Here is a 24,585-nt window from a genome sequence, read left to right on the forward strand (position 1 = left end):
TCTCCCCAGACCCCGCATTCACTATATCCACTCTCCCTGGACCCTGCATTCACTATATCCGCTCTCCCCGGACCCCGCATTCACTGTATCCGCTCTCCCCGGACCCCGCATTCACTGTATCCGCTCTCCCCGGACCCCGCATTCACTATATCCACTCTCCCCGGACCCTGCATTCACTATATCCGCTCTCCCCGGACCCCGCATTCATTATATCCGCTCTCCCCGGACCCTGCATTCACTATATCCGCTCTCCCCGGACCCCGCATTCATTATATCCGCTCTCCCCGGACCTTGCATTCACTATATCTGGTCTCCCCGGACCCTGCATTCACTATATCCGCTCTCCCCGGACCCTGCATTCACCATATCCGCTCTCCCCGGACCCTGCATTCACTATATCCGCTCTCCCCGGACCTTGCATTCACTATATCTGGTCTCCCCGGACCCCGCATTCACTATATCCGCTCTCCCTGTACCCTGCATTCACTATATCCGCTCTCCCCGGACCCTGCATTCACTATATCCGCTCTCCCTGGACCTTGCATTCACTATATCTGGTCTCCCCGGACCCCGCATTCACTATATCTGGTCTCCCCGGACCCTGCATTCACTATATCCGGTCTCCCCGGACCCTGCATTCATTATATCCGCTCTCCCCGGACCCTGCATTCACTATATCCGCTCTCCCCGGACCTTGCATTCACTATATCTGGTCTCCCCGGACCCCGCATTCACTATATCTGCTCTCCCCAGACCCTGAATTCACTATATCTGCTCTCCCCGGACCCCGCATTCACTATATCCGCTCTCCCCGGACCCTGCATTCACTATATCCGATCTCCCCGGACTCTGCATTCACTATATCCGATCTCCCCGGACTCTGCATTCACTATATCCAATCTCTCTGGACCCTGCATTCACTATATCCGCTCTCCCCGGACCCTGCATTCATTATATCCGCTCTCCCCGGACCCTGCATTCACTATATCCGCTCTCCCCGGACCCTGCATTCACTATATCTGGTCTCCCCGGACCCCGCATTCACTATATCCGCTCTCCCCGGACCCCGCATTCACTATATCCGCTCTCCCCGGACCCCGCATTCACTATATCCGCTCTCCCCGGACCCTGCATTCACTATATCTGGTCTCCCCGGACCCCGCATTCACTATATCTGGTCTCCCCGGACCCTGCATTCACTATATCTGCTCTCCCCGGACCCTGCATTCACTATATCCGCTCTCCCCGGACCTCGCATTCACTATATCCGCTCTCCCCAGATCCTGCATTCACTATATCTGTTTCATATATTCGTTGGTCCGGGAAGATTGCTGTACTGTATATTCAACACATTATCATATTGGAGGATTCAAATCGGAAGGATTTCATCTTTTCGGATACTAGTCGAACCCACCAAGAGAAATGCCGTGAGCTGACTGGACAATATGAACTGGCGTCATGTGCAATTAACAAATGGAAAGAAATTCGGATCCATTCAGTTCTGAATCGGAATTATTGAATGAATTTGAAAAATGTAATTTGTTTCCCCATTGGCCGGAACTAATATCGCATCATGTGACCTCGTCCAAATGAAACAAATGCATTCCTTAATGCAAAAATTCAACATTTAAATTATGCTTTAAAATTCTCGCTGATAAATGACATTTCCCTGCCGGCTGCCAGCTTTGGGGGTCCCTCAAAATCCATACCCGGCCCTTACTCCTGATGAGAGTCTGGTATAGAATTTGAGGGGGAACCCTAAAAAAAAAAAAACTGATGCCACAAACTCCTTGTGCAGAGCAGAGTATTTCAGGAGAGGAGTTATAGAGGAAGGAGAGGAGTCCTCCAGCAGAGCAGAGTATTTCAGGAGAGGAGAGTTATAGAGGAAGGAGCGGAGTCCTCCAGCAGAGCAGAGTATTTCAGGAGAGGAGAGTTATAGAGGAAGGAGCGGAGTCCTCCAGCATTGCAGAGTATTTCAGGAGAGGAGAGTTATAGAGGAAGGAGCGGAGTCCTCCAGCATTGCAGAGTATTTCAGGAGAGGAGAGTTATAGAGGAAGGAGCGGAGTCCTCCAGCAGCGCAGAGTATTTCAGGAGAGGAGAGTTATAGAGGAAGGAGCGGAGTCCTCCAGCAGCGCAGAGTATTTCAGGAGAGGACAGTTATAGAGGAAGGAGCGGAGTCCTCCGGCAGCGCAGAGTATTTCAGGAGAGGAGAGTTATAGAGGAAGGGGCGGAGTCCTCCAGCAGTGCAGAGTATTTCAGGAGAGGAGTTATAGAGGAAGGAGCGGAGTCCTCCGGCAGAGCAGAGTATTTCAGGAGAGGAGTTATAGAGGAAGGAGCGGAGTCCTCCAGCAGAGCAGAGTATTTCAGGAGAGGAGAGTTATAGAGGAAGGAGCGGAGTCCTCCAGCAGAGCAGAGTATTTCAGGAGAGGAGAGTTATAGAGGAAGGAGCGGAGTCCTCCGGCAGCGCAGAGTATTTCAGGAGAGGAGAGGTATAGAGGAAGGAGCGGAGTCCTCCAGCAGTGCAGAGTATTTCAGGAGAGGAGTTATAGAGGAAGGAGCGGAGTCCTCCAGCAGTGCAGAGTATTTCAGGAGAGGAGAGTTACAGAGGAAGGAGCGGAGTCCTCCGGCAGCGCAGAGTATTTCAGGAGAGGAGTTATAGAGGAAGGAGCGGAGTCCTCCAGCAGTGCGGAGTATTTCAGGAGAGGAGAGTTATAGAGGAAGGAGCGGAGTCCTCCAGCAGCGCAGAGTATTTCAGGAGAGGAGAGTTATAGAGGAAGGAGCGGAGTCCTCCAGCAGAGCAGAGTATTTCAGGAGAGGAGTTATAGAGGAAGGAGAGGAGTCCTCCAGCAGTGCAGAGTATTTCAGGAGAGGAGAGTTATAGAGGAAGGAGCGGAGTCCTCCGGCAGCGCAGAGTATTTCAGGAGAGGAGAGTTATAGAGGAAGGAGCGGAGTCCTCCAGCAGTGCAGAGTATTTCAGGAGAGGAGAGTTATAGAGGAAGGAGCGGAGTCCTCCAGCAGTGCAGAGTATTTCAGGAGAGGAGTTATAGAGGAAGGAGCGGAGTCCTCCAGCAGTGCAGAGTATTTCAGGAGAGGAGTTATAGAGGAAGGAGAGGAGTCCTCCAGCAGTGCAGAGTGTTTCAGGAGAGGAGAGTTATAGAGGAAGGAGCGGAGTCCTCCAGCAGTGCAGAGTATTTCAGGAGAGGAGTTATAGAGGAAGGAGCGGAGTCCTCCAGCAAAGCAGAGTATTTCAGGAGAGGAGAGTTATAGAGGAAGGAGCGGAGTCCTCCAGCAGTGCAGAGTATTTCAGGAGAGGAGTTATAGAGGAAGGAGCGGAGTCCTCCAGCAGTGCAGAGTATTTCAGGAGAGGAGTTATAGAGGAAGGAGCGGAGTCCTCCAGCAGTGCAGAGTATTTCAGGAGAGGAGTTATAGAGGAAGGAGCGGAGTCCTCCAGCAGTGCAGAGTGTTTCAGGAGAGGAGAGTTATAGAGGAAGGAGCGGAGTCCTCCAGCAGTGCAGAGTATTTCAGGAGAGGAGAGTTATAGAGGAAGGAGCGGAGTCCTCCAGCAGTGCAGAGTGTTTCAGGAGAGGAGAGTTATAGAGGAAGGAGCGGAGTCCTCCAGCAGAGCAGAGTATTTCAGGAGAGGAGTTATAGAGGAAGGAGCGGAGTCCTCCAGCAGTGCAGAGTATTTAAGGAGAGGAGAGTTATAGAGGAAGGAGCGGAGTCCTCCAGCAGTGCAGAGTGTTTCAGGAGAGGAGAGTTATAGAGGAAGGAGCGGAGTCCTCCAGCAGTGCAGAGTGTTTCAGGAGAGGAGAGTTATAGAGGAAGGAGCGGAGTCCTCCGGCAGTGCAGAGTATTTCAGGAGAGGAGAGTTATAGAGGAAGGAGCGGAGTCCTCCAGCAGTGCAGAGTATTTCAGGAGAGGAGAGTTATAGAGGAAGGAGCGGAGTCCTCCAGCAGTGCAGAGTGTTTCAGGAGAGGAGAGTTATAGAGGAAGGAGCGGAGTCCTCCAGCAGAGCAGAGTATTTCAGGAGAGGAGTTATAGAGGAAGGAGCGGAGTCCTCCAGCAGTGCAGAGTATTTAAGGAGAGGAGAGTTATAGAGGAAGGAGCGGAGTCCTCCAGCAGTGCAGAGTGTTTCAGGAGAGGAGAGTTATAGAGGAAGGAGCGGAGTCCTCCAGCAGTGCAGAGTGTTTCAGGAGAGGAGAGTTATAGAGGAAGGAGCGGAGTCCTCCGGCAGTGCAGAGTATTTCAGGAGAGGAGAGTTATAGAGGAAGGAGCAGAGAGTGGATTGCAAAATTTTTTTTTTAACATTTCTATCCTGCGCTGTAATAAAAGAATCCCCATCTGATTGGTTGTTGTGGGTAACACAGACAGTCTCATCTCCTCCGTCTCCAGGATTAGTTGGGCAGACGTGATGAATAAGTCATGTGTTTGTCGGTGATGTATGATTGGCTGGTGCAGTCTGGCGCAGTGCGGCGCAGCCCTGGGACACATTAATGCAGATCACTTCCAGCGCTGCCAGGTAATTACATTAATTTCCTGGCTGCTCGTCCTCTGCGTGTGTCTCTGGGGTCGCCTCCAGTCCCCGGACATTACACACACGTGTATTACTTACCTCTCCAGAGAGCGCCAATCCCCTCTGACTGCAACACCATAATTAAATGTCTGTATTCCTCCTCTGAGCCGTGCTGCTCCATGCGCTGTCTATGTACCTTGGTATTGTTAGAGCTGCGATTTCTACACCATGAAGTATTTCTGCATTACTTTCCAATCTGGGAGAACAAAGCCATTGGAAGGGTTACAGCAATTCTTTATGGCTCCATTCACATTAGCATTTTTTTTTAAGCTCACAAAAACGCTGGATAAAAAAATTGCTGGTAATAGCCTTTTATAGTAGTGTTTTAAGAGCATTATCATTTTATTAGCATTTTGACAGCATGTAGAAAAAAAAGAAGAAAAGCTGTTGGGAGCCTTTTAGCAGCATTTTTTTTCTGCTGGAAAACGGCTCCAAAAAACTCCAGAAAAACTAATTTTTTTTTTGCTTCTAGAAGCTGAAGCTGAAAAAACACTAAATGGCCGGCAGTGGTGTGTGTAGATGTGTGTATGTCTGCGGTCATGTATGTATTATTATATGATCGGTAGATGTGTGTGCGCCTGCGGTCATGTATGTATTATTATATGATCAGTAGATGTATGTGTGTCTGCGGTCATGTATGTATTATTATATGATCAGTAGATGTGTGTGTGTCTGCGGTCATGTATGTATCATTATATGATCAGTAGATGTGTGTGTCTGCGGTCATGTATGTATCATTAGATGATCAGTAGATGTGTGTGTCTGCGGTCATGTATGTATCATTATATGATCAGTAGATGTGTGTGTCTGCGGTCATGTATGTATTATTATACGATCAGTAGATGTGTGTGTGTGTCTGCGGTCATGTATGTATTATTATACAATCAGTAGATGTGTGTGTGTGTCTGCGGTCATGTATGTATTATTATACGATCAGTAGATGTGTGTGTGTGTCTGCGGTCATGTATGTATTAATATATGATCAGTAGATGTGTGTGCGTCTGCAGTCATGTATGTATTATTATATGATCAGTAGATGTATGTGTGTCTGCGGTCATGTATGTATTAATATATGATCAGTAGATGTATGTGTGTCTGCAGTCATGTATGTATTATTATATGATCAGTAGATGTGTGTGCGTCTGCAGTCATGTATGTATTATTATATGATCAGTAGATGTGTGTGTGTCTGCGGTCATGTATCTATTATTATATGATCAGTAGATGTATGTGTGTCTGCGGTCATGTATGTATTAATATATGATCAGTAGATGTATGTGTGTCTGCGGTCATGTATGTATTAATATATGATCAGTAGATGTATGTGTGTCTGCAGTCATGTATGTATTATTATATGATCAGTAGATGTGTGTGCGTCTGCAGTCATGTATGTATTATTATATGATCAGTAGATGTGTGTGTGTCTGCGGTCATGTATGTATTAATATATGATCAGTAGATGTATGTGTGTCTGCAGTCATGTATGTATTATTATATGATCAGTAGATGTGTGTGCGTCTGCAGTCATGTATGTATTATTATATGATCAGTAGATGTGTGTGTGTCTGCGGTCATGTATCTATTATTATATGATCAGTAGATGTATGTGTGTCTGCAGTCATGTATGTATTATTATATGATCAGTAGATGTGTGTGTGTGTGTGTGTGTCTGCGGTGATGTATGTACCAATGTTTACATGCCTTTTATATGTATACATTGTAGCATGATCAGTGTGTATACACATGTCTCCTGTAGTATGGAGGCCTCTTGTTCTATATATATCGGCTCTGGCGGGTGGAAGGGACATAAGTGGTCCCTGGTGAGTTAACCTCTGACCCCCCAGATGTCCCCGGAGTCCTATCCCCGTCTCTGTATGTGTCAGGACTAGATGGCACACATGGGACATAGAAGGACAGTTGGGGATTTTTTAATATTTGCAAACCAGAGATGTCACTGGTGGGACCGGCTACTAGGACTGATCACATGATCCGTGGGATGTGTTCACAGCAATGCACTGAACATGCGGTCACACCTTTATCATGCATTGCGTTAGGAACCTGAATGGCCAGCAATGCACCAAAGATGCCGCGTGCTGCATTTTGTTTTAATACAACACAATGGAGGAGAATTACTAAAACTGGAGCACTCAGAATCTGGTGCAGGCAGGGGCGGACTGACCATTTGGAAACTCGGGCACTGCCCGAGGGCCCGGGGTCAGTAGGGGGCCCCATGAGATGCCCCTGGTACCTTTTTCATAGGCTTTTTTGAGTTTGGGCAAGGACACAGGGGCCCCATGATCCCCTATTGCCCGGGGGCCCCATGAGTTGTCAGTCCGCCCCTGGGTGCAGCTGTGCATGGCGGCCAATCAGCTTCTAACTTCAGCTTGTTCAATGAAGCTTTGACAATAAAACCTGGAAGCTGATTGGTTTCTGTGCAGAGCTGCGCCGGATTGTGCACCCACCAGTTTTAGTAGACCCCCACCCCCATGTATAGATGGCTCATCTAGGGTCACACCTATGCGCTTTCCATTGCATTTTGCAAATTTGTTTTGATTTCCTATGGGACAGGTTCACATCTCCGCGTTTTCCCCGGTGCGTTTTTTGGAAATGGTCAAGACTTTTTTAAATGCAAACCGCTGAGTTTTTTGGTTCAATAGATTTCAATGGAGACAGTTCAGAAATGCATGTAGTATGTTTTTGATGCATTTTTGCTCCCCAAGGAGCGGGGTCTGCCTGGCCCCCTACTAGGAGCAGGGGCGGACTGACAACTCATGGGGCCCCCGGGCAATAGGGGATCATGGGGCACCTGTGTCCTCACCCACACTCAAAAAAGCCTATGAAAAAGGTACCAGGGGCATCTCATGGGGCCCCCTACTGACCCCGGGCCCTCAGGCAGTGCCCAAGTTTCCAAATGGTCAGTCCGCCCCTGACTAGGTGCCTTGAGCCCCGGAGATTTTGGGGGTTAGAGGCCCTTTCTCTTCAGAGGATTGGCTATTTCTCTAGTGATTTCACTGTGCACTTTTTTGTTCGCAGGGGTCTGACAAAGCACCGCAAAGAGGAGATCTGCAAAAAGAAAAAAAGAGTGGTGGTACCATCGCTTCCGATGAGTAGGGTGTAGGTTCTCAGAGCTGCCCCAGGGGGGAAAGGCACCTGGCCAGGTTCTCACCTTCCTATGGGGTCTGTGTTCAGGGGAGCCCCGCCTAGGTGCTTAGGTGGACCTTACCCCCGCAAAGTCCCTGAAGAATGGGGTCTGGCTGGTTTGGGCAGGGTGGACCATGAGTACCCTCGTCCCAGTCAGGAGTCTTGCACCCAGTGGATCAGGACCAGGGTCCTTTCTCTTCAAAGGACGACCATGTACACACTTTAGGAACTTTTTGTGTGCTGCACTTTTTGTGCGCAATTTATTATTGCACCTGATGTTAATTGTAAGCGTGTGCACCGTACCATGGGGCTTAAAAAGAAAAACGTGGTGGGAAAAGGTCATGTAGCACCCAAGGCGAAAGGGCCAAGGTACAGCCAATCCAACGCCAAACACCATCCCTTCATTCTATACAGAAAGGGCCAAGGTACAGCCAATTTACGGCCAATCCACCGCCAAACACCATTCCTTCATTCCATACAGAAAGGGCCAAAGTAAGGCCAATCCTACGCCAAACACCAACCCTTCATTCCATACAGAAAGGGCCAAGGTACGGCCAAGGTACGGCCAATCCACGCCAAACACCATTCCTTCATTCCATACAGAAAGGGCCAAGGTAAGGCCAATCCTACGCCAAACACTAACCCTTCATTCCATACAGAAAGGGCCAAGGTAGGGGCAGTCAACCACTAAACACCAACCCTTTATTCCATACAGAAAGGGCCAAGGTAGGGGCAGTCAACCACTAAACACCAACCCTTCATTCCATACAGAAAGGGCCAAGGTATAGCAAATCCATTGCCAAACACCAACCCTTCATTCCATACAGAAAGGGCCAAGGTACGGCCAATCATCCGCCAAACACCATCCCTTCATTCCATACAGAAAGGACCAAGGTAAGGCCAATCCTACACCAAACACCAACCCTTCATTCCATACAGAAAGGGCCAAGGTATGGCCAATCCACTACCAAACACCAACCCTTCATTCCATACAGAAAGGACCAAGGTATGGCCAATCCACCACCAAACACTATCCCTTTATTCCATACAGAAAGGGCCAAGGTAAGGCCAATCCCACGCCAAACACCAACCCTTCATTCCATACAGAAAGGGCCAAGGTAAGGCCAATCCCCTGCCAAACACCAACCCTTCATTCCATACAGAAAGGGCCAAGGTACAGCCAATCACCCGCCAAACACCAACCCTCCATTCCATACAGAAAGGGCCAAGGTAAGGCCAATCCCACGCCAAACACCAACCCTTCATTCCATACAGAAAGGGCCAAGGTACAGCCAATCACCCGCCAAACACCAACCCTTCATTCCATACAGAGCCAAGTGTTATTGTTTGATGCTAAGTGATTTGTATGGAATTTGTTAATGATAACAAGAAAACCAGTCAAATGGATCCCGTGCAGCCAGCAGCAATATTCCTTCCCCCCTCATCAACAATAGATCCACCCCAGCAGAAATAGCCCCCTGGCTGCAACAACATTACATTACATTACATTACATTGAGTTTATATAGCGCCAAAGGGTTTGCTCAGCGCTGTACAATAGAGGGGGGACAATACATGAAACATTACAGCAACTACAAACAGCACACGAGGGGTTATAGGGCCCTACTCTTTCGAGCTTACAGTCTAGGAGGGAGGGGGTAGAGGTACAGGAGGAAGTGGCTGTGGGGGATGGAGTGGTAGGAGGAATGAAGGAGAGCAGCAGTTAGGTGAGGGTGGGGTAGGCTTCCCTGAAGAGGTGGGTTTTCAGGGAGCGCCTGAAGGTGAGGAGGGAAGGTGACAGTCTGATGGATTGGGGTAGTGAGTTCCAGAGGATGGGGGAGGACCTGGAGAAGTCTTGCAGACGTGCGTGTGAGGAGGAGACCAGGGAGCAAGATAGAAGGAGGTCCTGTGAAGAGCGAAGGGTACGGGTAGGGTGGTACTTGGGAATCAGGTTGGTGAGGTAGTTAGGGGCAGTGTTGTGAATGGCTTTGTAGGTCAGAGTGAGTAGTTTGAATTTGATGCGTTGGGCGATAGGGAGCCAGTGGAGGGATAGGCAGAGGGGGGTGGCAGAGGTGGAGCGGGTGGTGAGGTGGATGAGTCTAGCCGCTGAGTACAACAGATCTCCCAGCAGCCAGGATCAATAGACCGCCCAGCAGCCAGCAACAAATAGACCCCTCCCATCAACAGCAGATCCCTCCCAGCAACAAAGGGCCCCCAGAACAGTCAGCCACCCCCAGCAACAATAGAGCCCCCTGAAAAAATAGATCCACTCCTGCAACAATGGATCCCCCAGCACACCCCAGCTCCCCTTGCCATTACATACATTCAGTGCTGGAGGGGGTGCTCCTCTCAAGACCTGATCGCTGGTTCACGTGTCACCTCCTCCCATCCTCGCCTCCAGGACTTCTCCCGAGCTTCTCCCACCCTATGGAACTCCCTACCTTGATAACACCTTCATAAATAAACCTATGGATGTAATATAAATACCTTCATGGATATATACATTTATTTAAATATGGATTTAAAACAAATGGTCATTACAAATACACAATTCATGACCAGCTGCAATAATTGGTATAACAATGTCTTATGAAAATAATTTTTTTAAAAACAGTTACTGTGCCAATTTAAAATCTCTTCAGGGCAGTTTTAGACGCTGGTAATAGCTTGGTGTACAGATGAGAAAATCCATGACACAAGAATTAATTCAGCAAGCAGAGCTTCCAGCAACACTGTGCACACAGGTCCCTGATACAGCCTATCAGAAGACTACAGGCACCGACTCTGCAGCGCCACCTGCTGCCTCGCTCCTTCCCTACACAGCTGGCAGCACGCTACTGGAATGGACTCCACAGCGCCACCTGCTGCCTCGCTCCTTCCCTACACAGCTGGCAGCACGCTACTGGAATGGACTCCACAGCGCCACCTGCTGCCTCGCTCCTTCCCTACACAGCTGGCAGCACGCTACTGGAATCGACTCCACAGCGCCACCTGCTGCCTCGCTCCTTCCCTACACAGCTGGCAGCACGCTACTGGAATCGACTCCACAGCGCCACCTGCTGCCTCGCTCCTTCCCTACACAGCTGGCAGTACGCTACTGGAATCGACTCCACAGCGCTACCTGATGGTTGATCTCACATCACATGTCTATAGGGAAGGGAATCAAGCAAGTCTGTTGTAGAAAATGAACTTTTCAGTCAATAAAAAAATAATTAAAACGCTTGAAAGTGATATAGCAAACATGTAAAGACATATGTGCGCTGAATACTGCTTTGCTGCAAAATTACAGAAAAAAATTGTGGAGCCGCCCGAACAGGGACTTGAACCCTGGACCCTCAGATTAAAAGTCTGATGCTCTACCGACTGAGCTATCCGGGCTCCATGGAGGAGTTAGTGGTTGAAGCGCATGATAATTAAACACAAAGACTAATTTTTAGTTGATTTCTTGCAGCCATTCTATGGTATATGTGTATGAGAGTGAGTATATACAGGTGAAACTTGAAAAATTAGAATATGGGGCAAAAGTTCATTTATTTCAGTGCAGCAACTTAAAAGGTGAAACTAATATATGAGATAGACTCATTACATGCAAAGCAAGATAGTTCAAGCCGTGATTTGTCATCATTGTGATGATTATGGCTTACAGCTCATGAAAACCCCAAATCCACAATCTCAGAAAATGAGCATATTGTGAAAAAGTGGAATATTCTCGGCTCAAAGTGTCCCACTCTAATCAGCTAATTAAGCCATACCACCTGCAAAGGGTTCCTGAGCCTTTAAATGGTCTCTCAGTCTGGTTCAGTAGGAATCACAATCATGGGAAAGACTGCTGACCTGACACCATCACTGACACCCTCCATAAGGAGGGAAAGCCTCAAAAGGTCATTGCAAAAGAAGTTGGATGTTCCCAAAGTGCTGTATCAAAGCACATTAATAGAAAGTTATGTGGAAGGGAAAAGTGTGGAAGAAAAAGGTGCACAAGCAGCAGGGATGACCGCGGCCTGGAGAGGATTGTCAGGAAAAGGCCATTCAAAAGTGTTTCACAAGGAGTGGACTGAGGCTGGAGTCAGTGCATCAAGAGCCACCACACACAGACGGATCCTGGACATGGGCTTCAAATATGTCGTATTCCTCTTGACAAGCCGCTCCTGAACAACGAACAACATCAGAAGCGTCTTACCTGGGCTAAAGAAAAACAGACCTGGTCTGCTGCTCAGTGGTCCAAAGTCCTCTTTTCTGACGAGAGCAACTTTTGCATCTCATTTGGAAACCAAGGACCCCGAGTATGGAGGAAGAATGGAGAGGCCCAAGGACCCTGAGTATGGAGGAAGAATGGAGAGGCCCAAGGACCCCGAGTATGGAGGAAGAATGGAGAGGCCCAAGGACCCCGAGTATGGAGGAAGAATGGAGAGGCACAAGGACCCCGAGTATGGAGGAAGAATGGAGAGGCACAAGGACCCCGAGTATGGAGGAAGAATGGAGAGGCCCAAGGACCCCGAGTATGGAGGAAGAATGGAGAGGCCCAAGGACCCCGAGTATGGAGGAAGAATGGAGAGGCACAAGGACCCCGAGTATGGAGGAAGAATGGAGAGGCACAAGGACCCCGAGTATGGAGGAAGAATGGAGAGGCACAAGGACCCCGAGTATGGAGGAAGAATGGAGAGGCCCAAGGACCCCGAGTATGGAGGAAGAATGGAGAGGCCCAAGGACCCCGAGTATGGAGGAAGAATGGAGAGGCCCATGGACCCCGAGTATGGAGGAAGAATGGAGAGGCACAAGGACCCCGAGTATGGAGGAAGAATGGAGAGGCTCAAGGACCCCGAGTATGGAGGAAGAATGGAGAGGCCCAAGGACCCCGAGTATGGAGGAAGAATGGAGAGGCCCAAGGACCCCGAGTATGGAGGAAGAATGGAGAGGCCCAAGGACCCCGAGTATGGAGGAAGAATGGAGAGGCCCAAGGACCCAGAGTATGGAGGAAGAATGGAGAGGTCCAAGGACCCCGAGTATGGAGGAAGAATGGAGAGGCACACACTGCAAGATGCTTGAAGTCCAGTGTGAGGTTTCCACAGTCTGTGTTGATTTGGGGAGCCATGTCATCTGCTGGTGTTGGTCCACTGTGCTTCATTAAGTCCAGGGTCAATGCAGCCGTCTACCAGGAGATTTTGGAGCACTTCATGCTTCCTTCCACAGACGAGCTTTATGGGGATGCTGACTTCATTTTCCAGCAGGACTTGGCTCCGCCCACACTGCCAAAAGCACCAAAACCTGGTTCAATGACCGTGGGATTACTGTGCTTGATTGGCCAGCAAACTCACCTGACCTGAACCCCATAGAGAATCTATGGGGCATTGCCAAGAGACAGATGAGAGACATGAGACCGAACAATGCAGAAGAGCTGAAGGCCGCTATTGAAGCATCCTGGTCTTCCATAACACCTCAGCAGTGCCACAGGCTGATAGCTTCCATGCCACGCCGCATTGAGGCAGTAATTGCTGCAAAAGGGGCCCAAACCAAGTACTGAGTACATATGCATGCTTCTACTTTTCAGAGGTCCGATATTGTTCTATGTACAATCCTTGTTTTATTGATTGCATGGAATATTCTCATTTTCTGAGATTGTGGATTTGGGGTTTTCATGAGCTGTAAGCCATAATCATCACAATGATGACAAATCACGGCTTGAACTATCTTGCTTTGCATGTAATGAGTCTCATATATTAGTTTCACCTTTTAAGTTGCTGCACTGAAATAAATGAACTTTTGCACCATATTCTAATTTTTCGAGTTTCACCTGTATATAGATATATTTCAGAATTTTTAATTAAAGGAAGACTATCTATCTATATACAGTATACACAATCCAAAATATTCATAGCTCTTGATGAATCTAAAGCTTACCTTTGCACTGGAGGAATGTGCAGTTTATTGCAGCCAGAGAAGACTGGCACCTTACAAGTCTTAGCAACCCAAAATGTACAGAATTGCATTACTCTGGGTTGCGGGGCCAAAGACAAAAGTACACGCCCCTTTCTCTAGTGCGTTAGGGAGCCAATTAAACAAACGGGCTGCCCCAACACAACGCACGGCAATGCACGAAATAGCACACGCCAACACACTTTGTGATACGAACCTCAAAGGAGCGAACCCTGAGATTGTGCAGTCAGATAGTACAATGTATAGCCAGCTTCAGATTGGAATGGATCTGGGATTTTTATTGTGGTTTGGATTGCATGGAGATCGTACAATCTGATTGTATAGTGTTTGGCCATCTTAAAGCTCACCATACATGTTACAGTCTTGATTGTACGACCTCCTTCAGATCTACCAAAAAGTATGCAGTGCAATGACCGACCTGATAGGATATAAATGGATTGGCTCTATTAGGTAGAACCTCATATTACGAGGTTTTGATAAATCTTAGGTTGATTGTAAAGAGTATATACATATTCTTTACAATCAATGTAAGATTTATCAAAACCTCGTATTATGAGGTCCTACCTAATACGGTCCTACAGCCAGTTTGTATTGTGTTTGGTGAGCCTAAGGCCCCGTTCACATGGGTAGAAAAAGGCAATTGATCTGCATTTTGGCCTGCTACCTAAAACCTACCATGGCAGCGGGAGGGGGAGGTGGCTTCCAATTTAACTTGGCTTACCGAGTCTTACAGGTGGTACCGCGTGTCAAACTCCCCCCCATTGAGGCCAATATATGAATGCTGCTGCCATCCACCTTACTAACCATTCTGTATCAGCCACCCCTCTCTGCCAATCCCTCCACTGGCCTCCACCCCTCTCTACCAATCCCTCCACTGACCTCCACTCAGTGTCCTCCACCCCTCTCTTCCAATCCCTCCACTGACCTCCACTCAGTGTCCTCCACCCCTCTCTGCCAATCCCTCCACTGACCTCCACTCAGTGTTCTCCACCCCTCTCTGCCAATCCCTCCACTGGCCTCCATTCAGTGTCCTCCATCCCTCTCTGCCAATCCCTCCACTGGCCTCCATTCAGTGTCCTCCATCCCTCTCTGCCAATCCCTCCACTGGCCTCCACTCAGTGTCCTCCATCTCTCTCTGCCATTCCCTCCACTGGCCTCCATTTGGTGTCCTCCATCTCTCTCTGCCAATCCCTCCACTGGCCTTCCCTCAGTGTCCTCCACCCCTCTCTGCCAATCCCTCCACTGGCCTCCACTCAGTGTCCTCCACCGCTCTCTGCCAATCTCTCCACTAGCCTCCACTCAGTGTCCTCCATCCCTCTCTGCCAATCCCTCCACTGGCCTTCCCTCAGTGTCCTCCACCCCTCTCTGCCAATCCCTCCACTGGCCTCCACTCAGTGTCCTCACCGCTCTCTGCCAATCTCTCCACTAGCCCCCATTCAGTGTCCTCCACCCCTCTCTGCCAATCCCTCCACTGGCTCACATTCAGTGTCCTCTACCCCTCTCTGCCAATCCCTCCACTGGCCCCCATTCAGTGTCCTTCACCCCTCTCTGCCAATCCTTCCACTGGCCCCCATTCAGTGTCCTCCACCCCTCTCTGCCAATCCTTCCACTGGCCCCTATTCAGTGTCCTCCACCCCTCTCTGCCAATCCCTCCACTGGCCTCCACTCAGTGTCCTCCATCCCTCTCTGCCAATCCCTCCACTGGCCTTCCCTCAGTGTCCTCCACCCCTCTCTGCCAATCCCTCCACTGGCCCCCACTCAGTGTCCTCCACCCCTCTCTGCAAATCCCTCCACTGGCTCCCCATTGCCCAACGGATAAAATTCAAAACACTAACAATAACATATAAAGCCATTTATAACTCTGCCCCAAATTACATCACCAATCTTGTTTCTAAATATCACCCCAACCGTACTCTCCGCTCCTCCCATGACCTCCTGCTCTCTAGCTCCCTTGTCTCCTCCTCCCATGCTCGTCTCCAGGACTTCTCCAGAGCTTCCCTCATCCTCTGGAACTCTCTACCCCAATTTATCAGACTATCGCCTACTCTGCTCACTTTTAGGCGATCTCTGAAAACCTCTCTTCAGGGAAGCCTATCCTGTCCTCAGCTAACAATGGAATGTTCTACTCTTCCAACCAGTCCATCCCCCTCAGTTACTACCTTTTGTACCACCAGCCCCTCCCTCTTAGATTGTAAGCTCCCAGGATCAGGACCCTCTTAACCCTCTTGTATTGAACTTTATTGTCTCCCGTTATATTGTAAAGCGCTGAGCAAACTGTTGGCGCCATATAAATCCTGTATAATAATATATAAGCGATAAAATATCTGCTTTTTCATATTGTGGAAGAGGGAGAAAGTAAATGGCACATAATGGTAATTTTGCTGAAAGGAAGTTCTGATTCAGATCTGGGTTCAACGATCCATCCCCCCCCATCCTTCATATCAATCGCCCTATGTGTGCGATTTGTTTTTAAGCCAGTCACATGAGACTGCAAGCTCCTCTTCCCCCTTGACTCTTCTGCAGGATAGGTGGTGCTCATGTTGGTGCCGCTCTTTGTAAATGAAAGGTTTTATGGTTATCTCCCCTCGGGGGCGGAGCACTGACACCCTGCCCTGTCTTCTGGGAGGCGTGACACCGGGCGTCATTACTTGGAAGACGGAGGACATCTTGTGGCAAAGTGGTGGAGGTACTATGGGGACAATTCCAGATTGAAGAGGGGTATTGCTGTCTGAGATACTCTGTTTTTTTTTTTAAGGGGGGCAATAGAGAAAACATAGTAGGGCTTTAATTCCGAGTTTCTTGCCTACCGGTTGTAGTGGTGACACCATTTGTTTACATTTTGGTATGCTGGACTTGTGCAGGCCATACACGGATCGAATTCCCAACCAGGGGCGGACTGACAACTCATGGGGCCCCCGGGCAATAAGGGATCATGGGGCCCCTGTGTCCTTGGCCAAACTCAAAAAAGTCTATGAAAAAGGTACCAGGGGCATCTCATGGGGCCCCCTACTGACCCCGGGCCCTCGGGCAGTGCCCCAGTTTCCAACTGGTCAGTCCGCCCCTGTTCACAACTAATTTTCTTTAGAAAATCGGAAATTTTGTGCGTTTTGTAATCCGATGGCGCCACCATTGATTTCAAAGTTCAATGAACCAAGCCTCCAATTTCAAGTTGCTACAGAAAATAATTTTCGAAGCCAAGAATTCTCTTTTCTTTCCAGGTCACAGCTTTATATTTCTTGCACGATTCTCCCATCATTGATTCGAAATTCGTTCATTTTTCCAAAAATCTCCAGCACGACCGATCACTCAAATTCGATGGTCACACGAAAATTGGCCATTTCTGTGACCCACTAATGATGCGAAATTCGAACTAAAATTCTTAGAAAAGATTTTCGAAAGAAAAGTCTTTCAGAATTGGACCCGCGTACGGCCGGCTTAAGAGCCCTCTATCCAGAGAACGGATCGCTTGCAGGTCTGAAAATTCTTGTCATAGGATCATCGTAGAAGTTTAACACGGATTGGTTCCAATGTTACTGTTTTATTACTGAGCAAGCTGGCCAGATCAACCGGCGGATGGAGGTTTTCGTAACACGGTGGTAGGAGATTTTTTCTCTCTCTGCCTGTCAAAGACCTAAACTCATGAAATGAGTGCAGAACAGCTTGATGTATTCATCGGGTATTTGGTAGAGACATGTCAAGTAAGCACATTTTGTCATAAAACATTTATATAAAAACACATAGAAAAATATATATTAAAAACAATAATATGAATCTCACACACAGTATAAAAATACAAAGAAAACACAAAGGAACAAATACTCTGCAGTCCTGTCCAAAGCTTATTAAATAGTGACCACGAGGTCCCCTACAATGACCCTCCTCCACCCAGCTGCACATACTCTGCTCTGCTTTACTGCTCGATGCTCCAGTCCACTGCCAGAAAAAACAAGTGAAGGCCCCGGGTCACTGAGAACCCAACGGCCAACCTAAGAGACATCATCACCCACTCCGAAAGGTTTGGCAACACTAAATAACACCAACGCAACCCACTGATGATCAAACGTCATTGTTATCTATTTACATGCCGGGGGGAATCCGGGGCTCTTGTACCCCTACAACCCCCCTAAACCCCTCCCCCCCCGCACACACAAAATTTTTCTTTTCCTTTTTTTTTTCCCATGTTCTGCCTTTCCTCTTTTTCCCTACCCCCTACACCATCCTCCCTCCCATCCCCCCTCCTATCCCATCCCCCCTCCTATCCTCCCCTATCCCATTCTCCCTCCTATCCTCCCTTTCCCCTAGACAATCCTCCCTCCCCCTATCCTCCCTCCTCTGCTCCCCTTTACCCCAACCCAATCCCCCCTCCCCCTATCCTCCCCTTCCCCCAACCCAATCCCCCCTCCCCCTAACCTCCCCTTCCCCCCTCCTATCCTCCCCTTCCCCCTACCCCATCCTCTCTCCTCTCCCTAACCCCCCCCATCCTCCCCTTCCCTCTACACCATCCTCTCTCCTCTCCTTTCCCTAGCCCCCGTCCTATCCTCCCCTTCCCCCTACCACATCCTCTCTGCTCCTCCACTTCTCCACCCCCCTACCTTATCCCCTCTGCTCCTTCCCCACCCCACAACCCCACCCCCCTTCACCCAACCACATCTCCCCTCCCCCCTCCCTAACCCATCCCTTCTCTGTTCCTTCCATATCCCCTACCCTATCTTTTCCTCTTCTCCCCCCCACCCCCTACCTCATCTCCTCTCTGCTCCCCCCCCCAACCCCCCTCTTCTCCTTCCACACCCCCTACCCCATCCCCTCTCTGCTCCTTCCTCCCTTGTCAACTCCCCCCAACCCCCCTTTTCTCCCCCCCCCCACCCCATCCCCTCTCTGCTCCTTCCCCTTCTACTCCTCTCCCCAACCCCTCTTTGCCTTCCCCACCCCCCTACCCGATCCCCTCTCTGTCCCTCCACTCTTCCCTTAATGCCCTTGTCCCACTTCCTGCCCCAATTATTATTCTCTTCCAACCCCTCACCCCCAATTTCCCCACCTACCCCCCATCTCCACCCAATATTTCCTAACCCCCACTATACCCTCACAATATCCCGAGACCCCTCCCCTAGAAGACCCCCTACACACTACCCACTGATATCCCAGAACTTATCCGGGTTGTCCGCCCACCATGTTGGAAGTCTCACTCTGTTAACCCATAACCCCCCCCCCCCCCGCCCCCCAAGTTGACGTTTTGACCTTACACTGCCCTCTATGAACAGGCATGGCACTGTCGCTGGAACTGGCCGGAACGCTCTGCGCTGGCATGATTGGCAATGTTTGTCCTATAAACCCAAAAACTAAAACTCCAATTCAACAGAAAGCACCTGTGTAAGCTCAGGACTGTGACAGTGCTTGACCAATTACATAGCACCAGCACTGTCACATGGGGTGAGCCGCATGCGTCCTCATAGCGGATGCATATTCATTACTCCTGTCTGCTGAGCAAAGGAAAGGTAAGTATGTGCTGCTGGGGTGGGGGAGGGGCGTCAAAGTGAACCCATTGCTGTACCCTACATGGGGACAGCATGGATTGGCTGTAAGGTTTCATGTTTATACAGGGGTGCAGAGGAGGTCACTGTGGGGGTTCATGTTCCCACAGATCTAGGAGAGTCTGATGTGTAGGCACTATGGACACAGCGTACAGACGTGTAGCGGAGTGTATGGCTGCACATGGGCTCCAGGCTGCCCTCTGCAGGAACCTGAGAAAATAGCAACACTACTGTCATCATCCGGGCTGCAAAGGATTCTGGGAGGAGGGACAGAGAGAGAACCAAAATGACGTCTGAGGACAGCGCTGCTTCCCTTGGTCGGCATTTATAGGCTGATGATGGCTCCCCTCCTCGTCACCGCAGTTTAATCTCGCAGCAGATGCAGTTAATGATGGTACAGTCAGGGGGCTGGTAGACGCAGGCAAAGCCACAGGGGCAACAGGAGACATCACGGCAGCTAGAGCAAGTCTGGGGAAACCAGGAGAGAAGGTGTCATGAACAAAGTCTGGATCTACATCAGCAACAGGATAATATTCAGTGTGTAGGACCAAAAATCCCAGCATGACCTCACAACCCATGATGTATGTGATGCACCCATGATCCTAAGTGCAACCCATACAATTGTCATGTACCCAGCAATGCCAATGTCCCATCACCCACCTCCATGATACTAGTACAGCCCATACATTACCCTGTACCCAGCAATGCCAATGTCCCATCCCCCACCCAGCAATGCCAATGTCCCATCACCCACCCCCATGACCCTAGTACAGCCCATACATTACCCTGTACCCAGCAATGCCAATGTCCCATCCCCCACCCAGCAATGCCAATGTCCCATCACCCACCCCCATGATCCTAGTACAGCCCATACATTACCCTGTACCCAGCAATGCCAATGTCCCATCCCCCACCCAGCAATGCCAATGTCCCATCACCCACCCCCATGACCCTAGTACAGCCCATACATTACCCTTTACCCAGCAATGCCAATGTCCCATCACCCACCCCCATGAACCTAGTACAGCCCATACATTACCCTGTACCCAGCAATGCCAATGTCCCATCCCCCACCCCCATGATCCTAGTACAGCCCATACATTACCGTGTACCCAGCAATGCCAATGTCCCATCACCCACCCCCATGATCCTACTACAGCCCATACATTACCCTGTACCCAGCAATGCCAATGTCCCATCACCCACCCCCATGACCATAGTACAGCCCATACAATTGCCCTGTACCCAGCAATACCAATGTCCCATCACCCACCACCATGATCATAGTACAGCCCATACATTACCCTGTACCCAGCAATGCCAATGCCCCAACACCCACCCCCATGATCCTACTGCAGCCCATACAATTGCCCTGTACCCAGCAATGCCAATGCCCCAACACCCACCCCCATGATCCTAGTACAGCCCATACATTACCCTGTACCCAGCAATACCAATGTCCCATCACCCACCACCATGATCATAGTACAGCCCATACATTACCCTGTACCCAGCAATGCCAATGTCCCATCACCCACCACCATGATCATAGTACAGCCCATACATTACCCTGTACCCAGCAATACCAATGTCCCATCACCCACCACCATGATCATAGTACAGCCCATACATTACCCTGTACCCAGCAATGCCAATGTCCCATCACCCACCACCATGATCATAGTACAGCCCATACATTACCCTGTACCCAGCAATGCCAATGTCCCATCACCCACCCCCATGATCCTAGTGCAGCCCATACATTACCCTGTACCCAGCAATGCCAAATGTCCCATCACCCACACCAATGATTCTAGTACAGCCCATACATTACCCCTGTTGTGTTTTGATTGGGGGGGGTTAGTCACATGACCTATGAAAAAGTGCACCCTAAATGTGGTAAAATCGTGGCAAAACGGCGGGTAAAATCATGTGTTTTCGGCGGCTATTATCAGCACTATTTTTCATATTAGCAAAATCCCACTAACATGATTTTCGGCTGATACATTTGGGCCGAGATATATCGGTGCATCCCTAGTCTGTACAATTACTTAGGAGAGAATGAGCCACAACATCCCGCATAAGGACAGATGGCGTGCAGCGCCGCGCTCACCGGCTGGGAGGGACAGCAGTTGTCCATACACTGGGTGACGGTGGGGACTCTGCAGTCACAGGACTGGGCGCAGCTCTCACAGGCATCACAGAACCCCCAATCCCCGACTTTCTGCCACCCCATACAACACGGGCAGCAGCCCTGAGCCTGGAAAAGAAGAAACAAAAAACATATCCAAACATAAAGAAAGGAGGAGAAATGAAAACAAACACACACGTTTTATCTGTTTTTGTCCTTCTCGGTTGTTATGTTTGATAATGTATGTATGGGTGATACTTTATATTTTGTGTTGTTGTTGTGAACAGAGGGGTTAGTGCCCCTGTCAGGTCTGTACTGCTGGACGTACCCAATGGAGAGTTCCTGCCACTTCCACGGTTACAACATTGTGACAAGTGCAGTGAGCTAAGAAATATATCTGATGAGACAAACAAAAAACTGACAGGGGTTCTATAACTGTTCAGTATTCAGTTCAAAACTACAAAAAAAAAAAAATAATAATAATTTCTGATTAGAGATGAATTATACTGCATGTAAAGCGCCTGTACATCCCATTTACATAATAAACAGGTTGATATGTCCAGGCTCTGTGTAATGTTTTTGCACAGAGCGGCACTAAGCCTCCTCTTCTGCGGCTCCCCACTCCTCCTCTTCTGCAAGTGCCCCCATTGCACGATGCTTGTTATGGGGGCACTCGTATGGGCTTTCTCCAGAGTTGGGCTGTGTGCGGCTATAGACACACACAGCGCGGCTCAGCCCCACCCCTGCTCTCTCCTCACTAGTTCTGATAGCAGCAGGCGCCTATGGCCCTCACTGCCGGCACTGACTCCAGAAAGCAGGAAGAGGAGAGAAGAGCTGCAGCAGATGGGCACAGCGCTGGATCGAGAATGGACTCAGAAAAGGTTTAAAGTGTGTGTGTGTGTGTGTGTGTGTGTGTGTGGGGGGGGGGGGTTTTATTGAAAGGTTTTTACCTTAATACTTTTGCCTTTAAAACCACTTTACATTTGGGAGCGAGGGTGGGGTCCTTGTCAGGGAGACTGTCTTGGGGGAGAGGGGGGGTCCCTGTCAGGGAGACTGTCTTGGGGGGAGGGCTGGGGACTGAGGGCCGGGGACTGAGGGATGGAGACTGGGGGCTGGGGACTGAGGGATGGAGACTGAGGGATGGAGACTGAGGGCTGAGGGTTGGGGACTGGGGACTGAGGGCTGGAGACTGGGGGTGGGGGACTAAGGGCTGAGGGTTGGGGGCTGGGGACTGAGGGCTGGGGACTGAGGGCTGGGGACTGAGGGCTGGGGACTGGGGCTGGGGACCGGGGGCTGAGGGCTGGGGACCGGAGACTGAGGGCTGGGGACCGAGGGCTGGGGACCGGGGGCTGGGGACTGAGGCCTGAGGGCTGGGGACCGGGGGCTGAGGGCTGGGGACCGGAGACTGAGGGCTGGGGACCGAGGGCTGGGGACCGGGGGCTGGGGACTGGGGGCTGAGGGCTGGGGACCGGGGGCTGAGGGCTGGGGACCGGAGACTGAGGGCTGGGGACCGAGGGCTGGGGACCGGGGGCTGGGGACTGAGGCCTGAGGGCTGGGGACCGGGGGCTGAGGGCTTACGGCTGAAGACCAGGCACAGCACTCACCTGTAAGCATTGGTGGATCAGGAGGAGGAAGAGCAGCACAATGATATATAATGAGACCGAGAGAAATATAATACCAGGAAGAGGGATACTCAGCTCAGAGATGGAGGCGGTGGAGGCCGGGACAGTGAGAGCCTGAAATGGTAGAAGAGACGGTGAGAAGACTGAATACACAGAGAGGATGGGGGGGGGGGAGAAGACTGAATGCACGGGGGGGGGGGAGAAGACTGAATGCACGGGGGGGGGGGGGGAGAAGACTGAATGCACGGGGGGGGGGGGGGAGAAGACTGAATACACAGGGGGGGGGGGAGAGAAGACTGAATACACAGGGGGGAGAGAAGACTGAATACACGGGGGGGGGGGAGAGACTGAATCCACAGGGAGGGGGGTTGGGGAGACTGAATACACAGAAAGGATGGGTTAGGGAGGAAGACTGAATACACGGGGGGGGGGGGGGGGGTGACACTTACAGCCATCAGCTCCAGGACTAAAGTCTGAAAGGAGAAGAGACAGAAATTTGTTATTATTTCCGGGAATTACACTGAAAGGCCACAAGGCAGTGCTGGGCCCCAGCAGGGCGGCTGTACTGCCTTAATGCTGAAAGCGATCCCCCCCCCACGCCCGCACCAGTACTCCTCCTCTCCCTCCCGCAAGTTACACAGGAGGATTGGTGTCAGGATGGAGAGTCGTTTTTTAAATGTAATTTTTAACAGCCTCTTCCTTTTCTGAATGAACACGGTGAGTGATCATACCGGTCATTCCTGTTCATTCATAACTGAAGCATAGTAAACACAGTGTGCTATGCTTCAGTTTGTTAATGATCAGGGAGACTGTCATGGGGGGAGAGGGGTCCCTGTCAGGGAGACTGTCTTGGGGGGAGGGGGGTCCCTGTCAGGGAGACTGTCTTGGAGGAGGGGGTACCTGTCAGGGAGACTGTCTTGGGGGGAGGGGGGGAGGTGGGTACCTGTAAGGGAGACTGTCTGCAGGGAGGGGGGTCCCTGTCAGGGAGACTGTCTTGGGGGAGGGGAGGATTGATTTCCAGCAGAATACTCCGCCCTCCACATCACACAGAACATTTCTAATTCATGGATCACCGAGCTTATACACCCCCCATCCCCGGTACACAGCGTCCCCCTCCACCCATCACTCACCATACACCCGCCACCGGCACACCCCAAACAAAGCCCAGTAACCAGAACATCACATCATCTCGCGAGACTACAGTCGCGTCCCCTGTCACTATGGAAACCGCGGAGTACAGGCCGAGAGCGGGACGGCGGCGCGGAGAGGACAATCTACATCGGAGTGCGAGATCCGGGGACCCGTTGTACGGGGAGGGCTGGGATCGGGGGAAGGGCAGTATAGTTCTAGGAAAGGTGTCATGGTTTCCAGGGACAGTCCTTGGGACTAAAGAGTAGTTCCTGGAAAGATCCACCGGCGTACAGTGCTGGAAAGAAAGCCGATTTCAGTTGTTTTAGGTATTTTCAGCATTACATGATAATTAGTATTTTTATTTTATCGTCTAATTTGGTTTAATATTTTCATTTATTTGTTTTTTTTTATTTTATTATATCACTCTTTCTTGTTTTGTTTTGTTTTTTTTACACTTGCATTTTAAACTTGTATATTTCTTTTTTACATTTAGGTATTTGTTTAAACCTTGTAATATTATTAATTAT

General features: G+C 50.0%; 1 protein-coding gene and 1 non-coding gene across 2 annotated transcripts; both read right to left on the reverse strand.

Annotated features, from left to right (window-relative positions):
* Window positions 1-11,017: 11,017 nt before the first annotated feature.
* Window positions 11,018-11,090, reverse strand: TRNAK-UUU (transfer RNA lysine (anticodon UUU)). Its single transcript has one exon. It is a non-coding gene; the product is annotated as a tRNA-Lys (tRNA).
* A 7,778-nt stretch (window positions 11,091-18,868) lies between these two features.
* On the reverse strand, window positions 18,869-24,166 carry LOC149434931 (uncharacterized). The gene is made up of 5 exons (XM_089663208.1): window positions 24,058-24,166; window positions 23,377-23,400; window positions 22,910-23,041; window positions 21,288-21,434; window positions 18,869-19,642 (listed from the first exon to the last, which is right to left on the reverse strand). Exons 1-5 carry the CDS (start codon window positions 24,058-24,060, stop codon window positions 19,529-19,531), a joined length of 420 nt encoding a protein of 139 aa, XP_089519334.1. The 5' UTR covers window positions 24,061-24,166; the 3' UTR covers window positions 18,869-19,528.
* Window positions 24,167-24,585: the final 419 nt, after the last annotated feature.

This window comes from Staurois parvus, unplaced genomic scaffold (assembly GCF_062004578.1).
Source record: "Staurois parvus isolate SC_StPar_1 unplaced genomic scaffold, SC_StPar_1.0 ptg001640l, whole genome shotgun sequence".
Taxonomy (NCBI): Eukaryota; Metazoa; Chordata; class Amphibia; order Anura; family Ranidae; genus Staurois; species Staurois parvus.

What these genes read in the sequence shown, in the direction of transcription:
- LOC149434931 (XM_089663208.1), bottom strand. An exon ending in TAGTCCTGGAGCTGATGGCT is followed by an intron (nt 23,042 to 23,376) that starts GTAAGTGTCACC and finishes CTACCATTTCAG; the next exon opens with GCTCTCACTGTCCCGGCCTC. An exon ending in TGATCCACCAATGCTTACAG is followed by an intron (nt 21,435 to 22,909) that starts GTGAGTGCTGTG and finishes CTTCTTTTCCAG; the next exon opens with GCTCAGGGCTGCTGCCCGTG.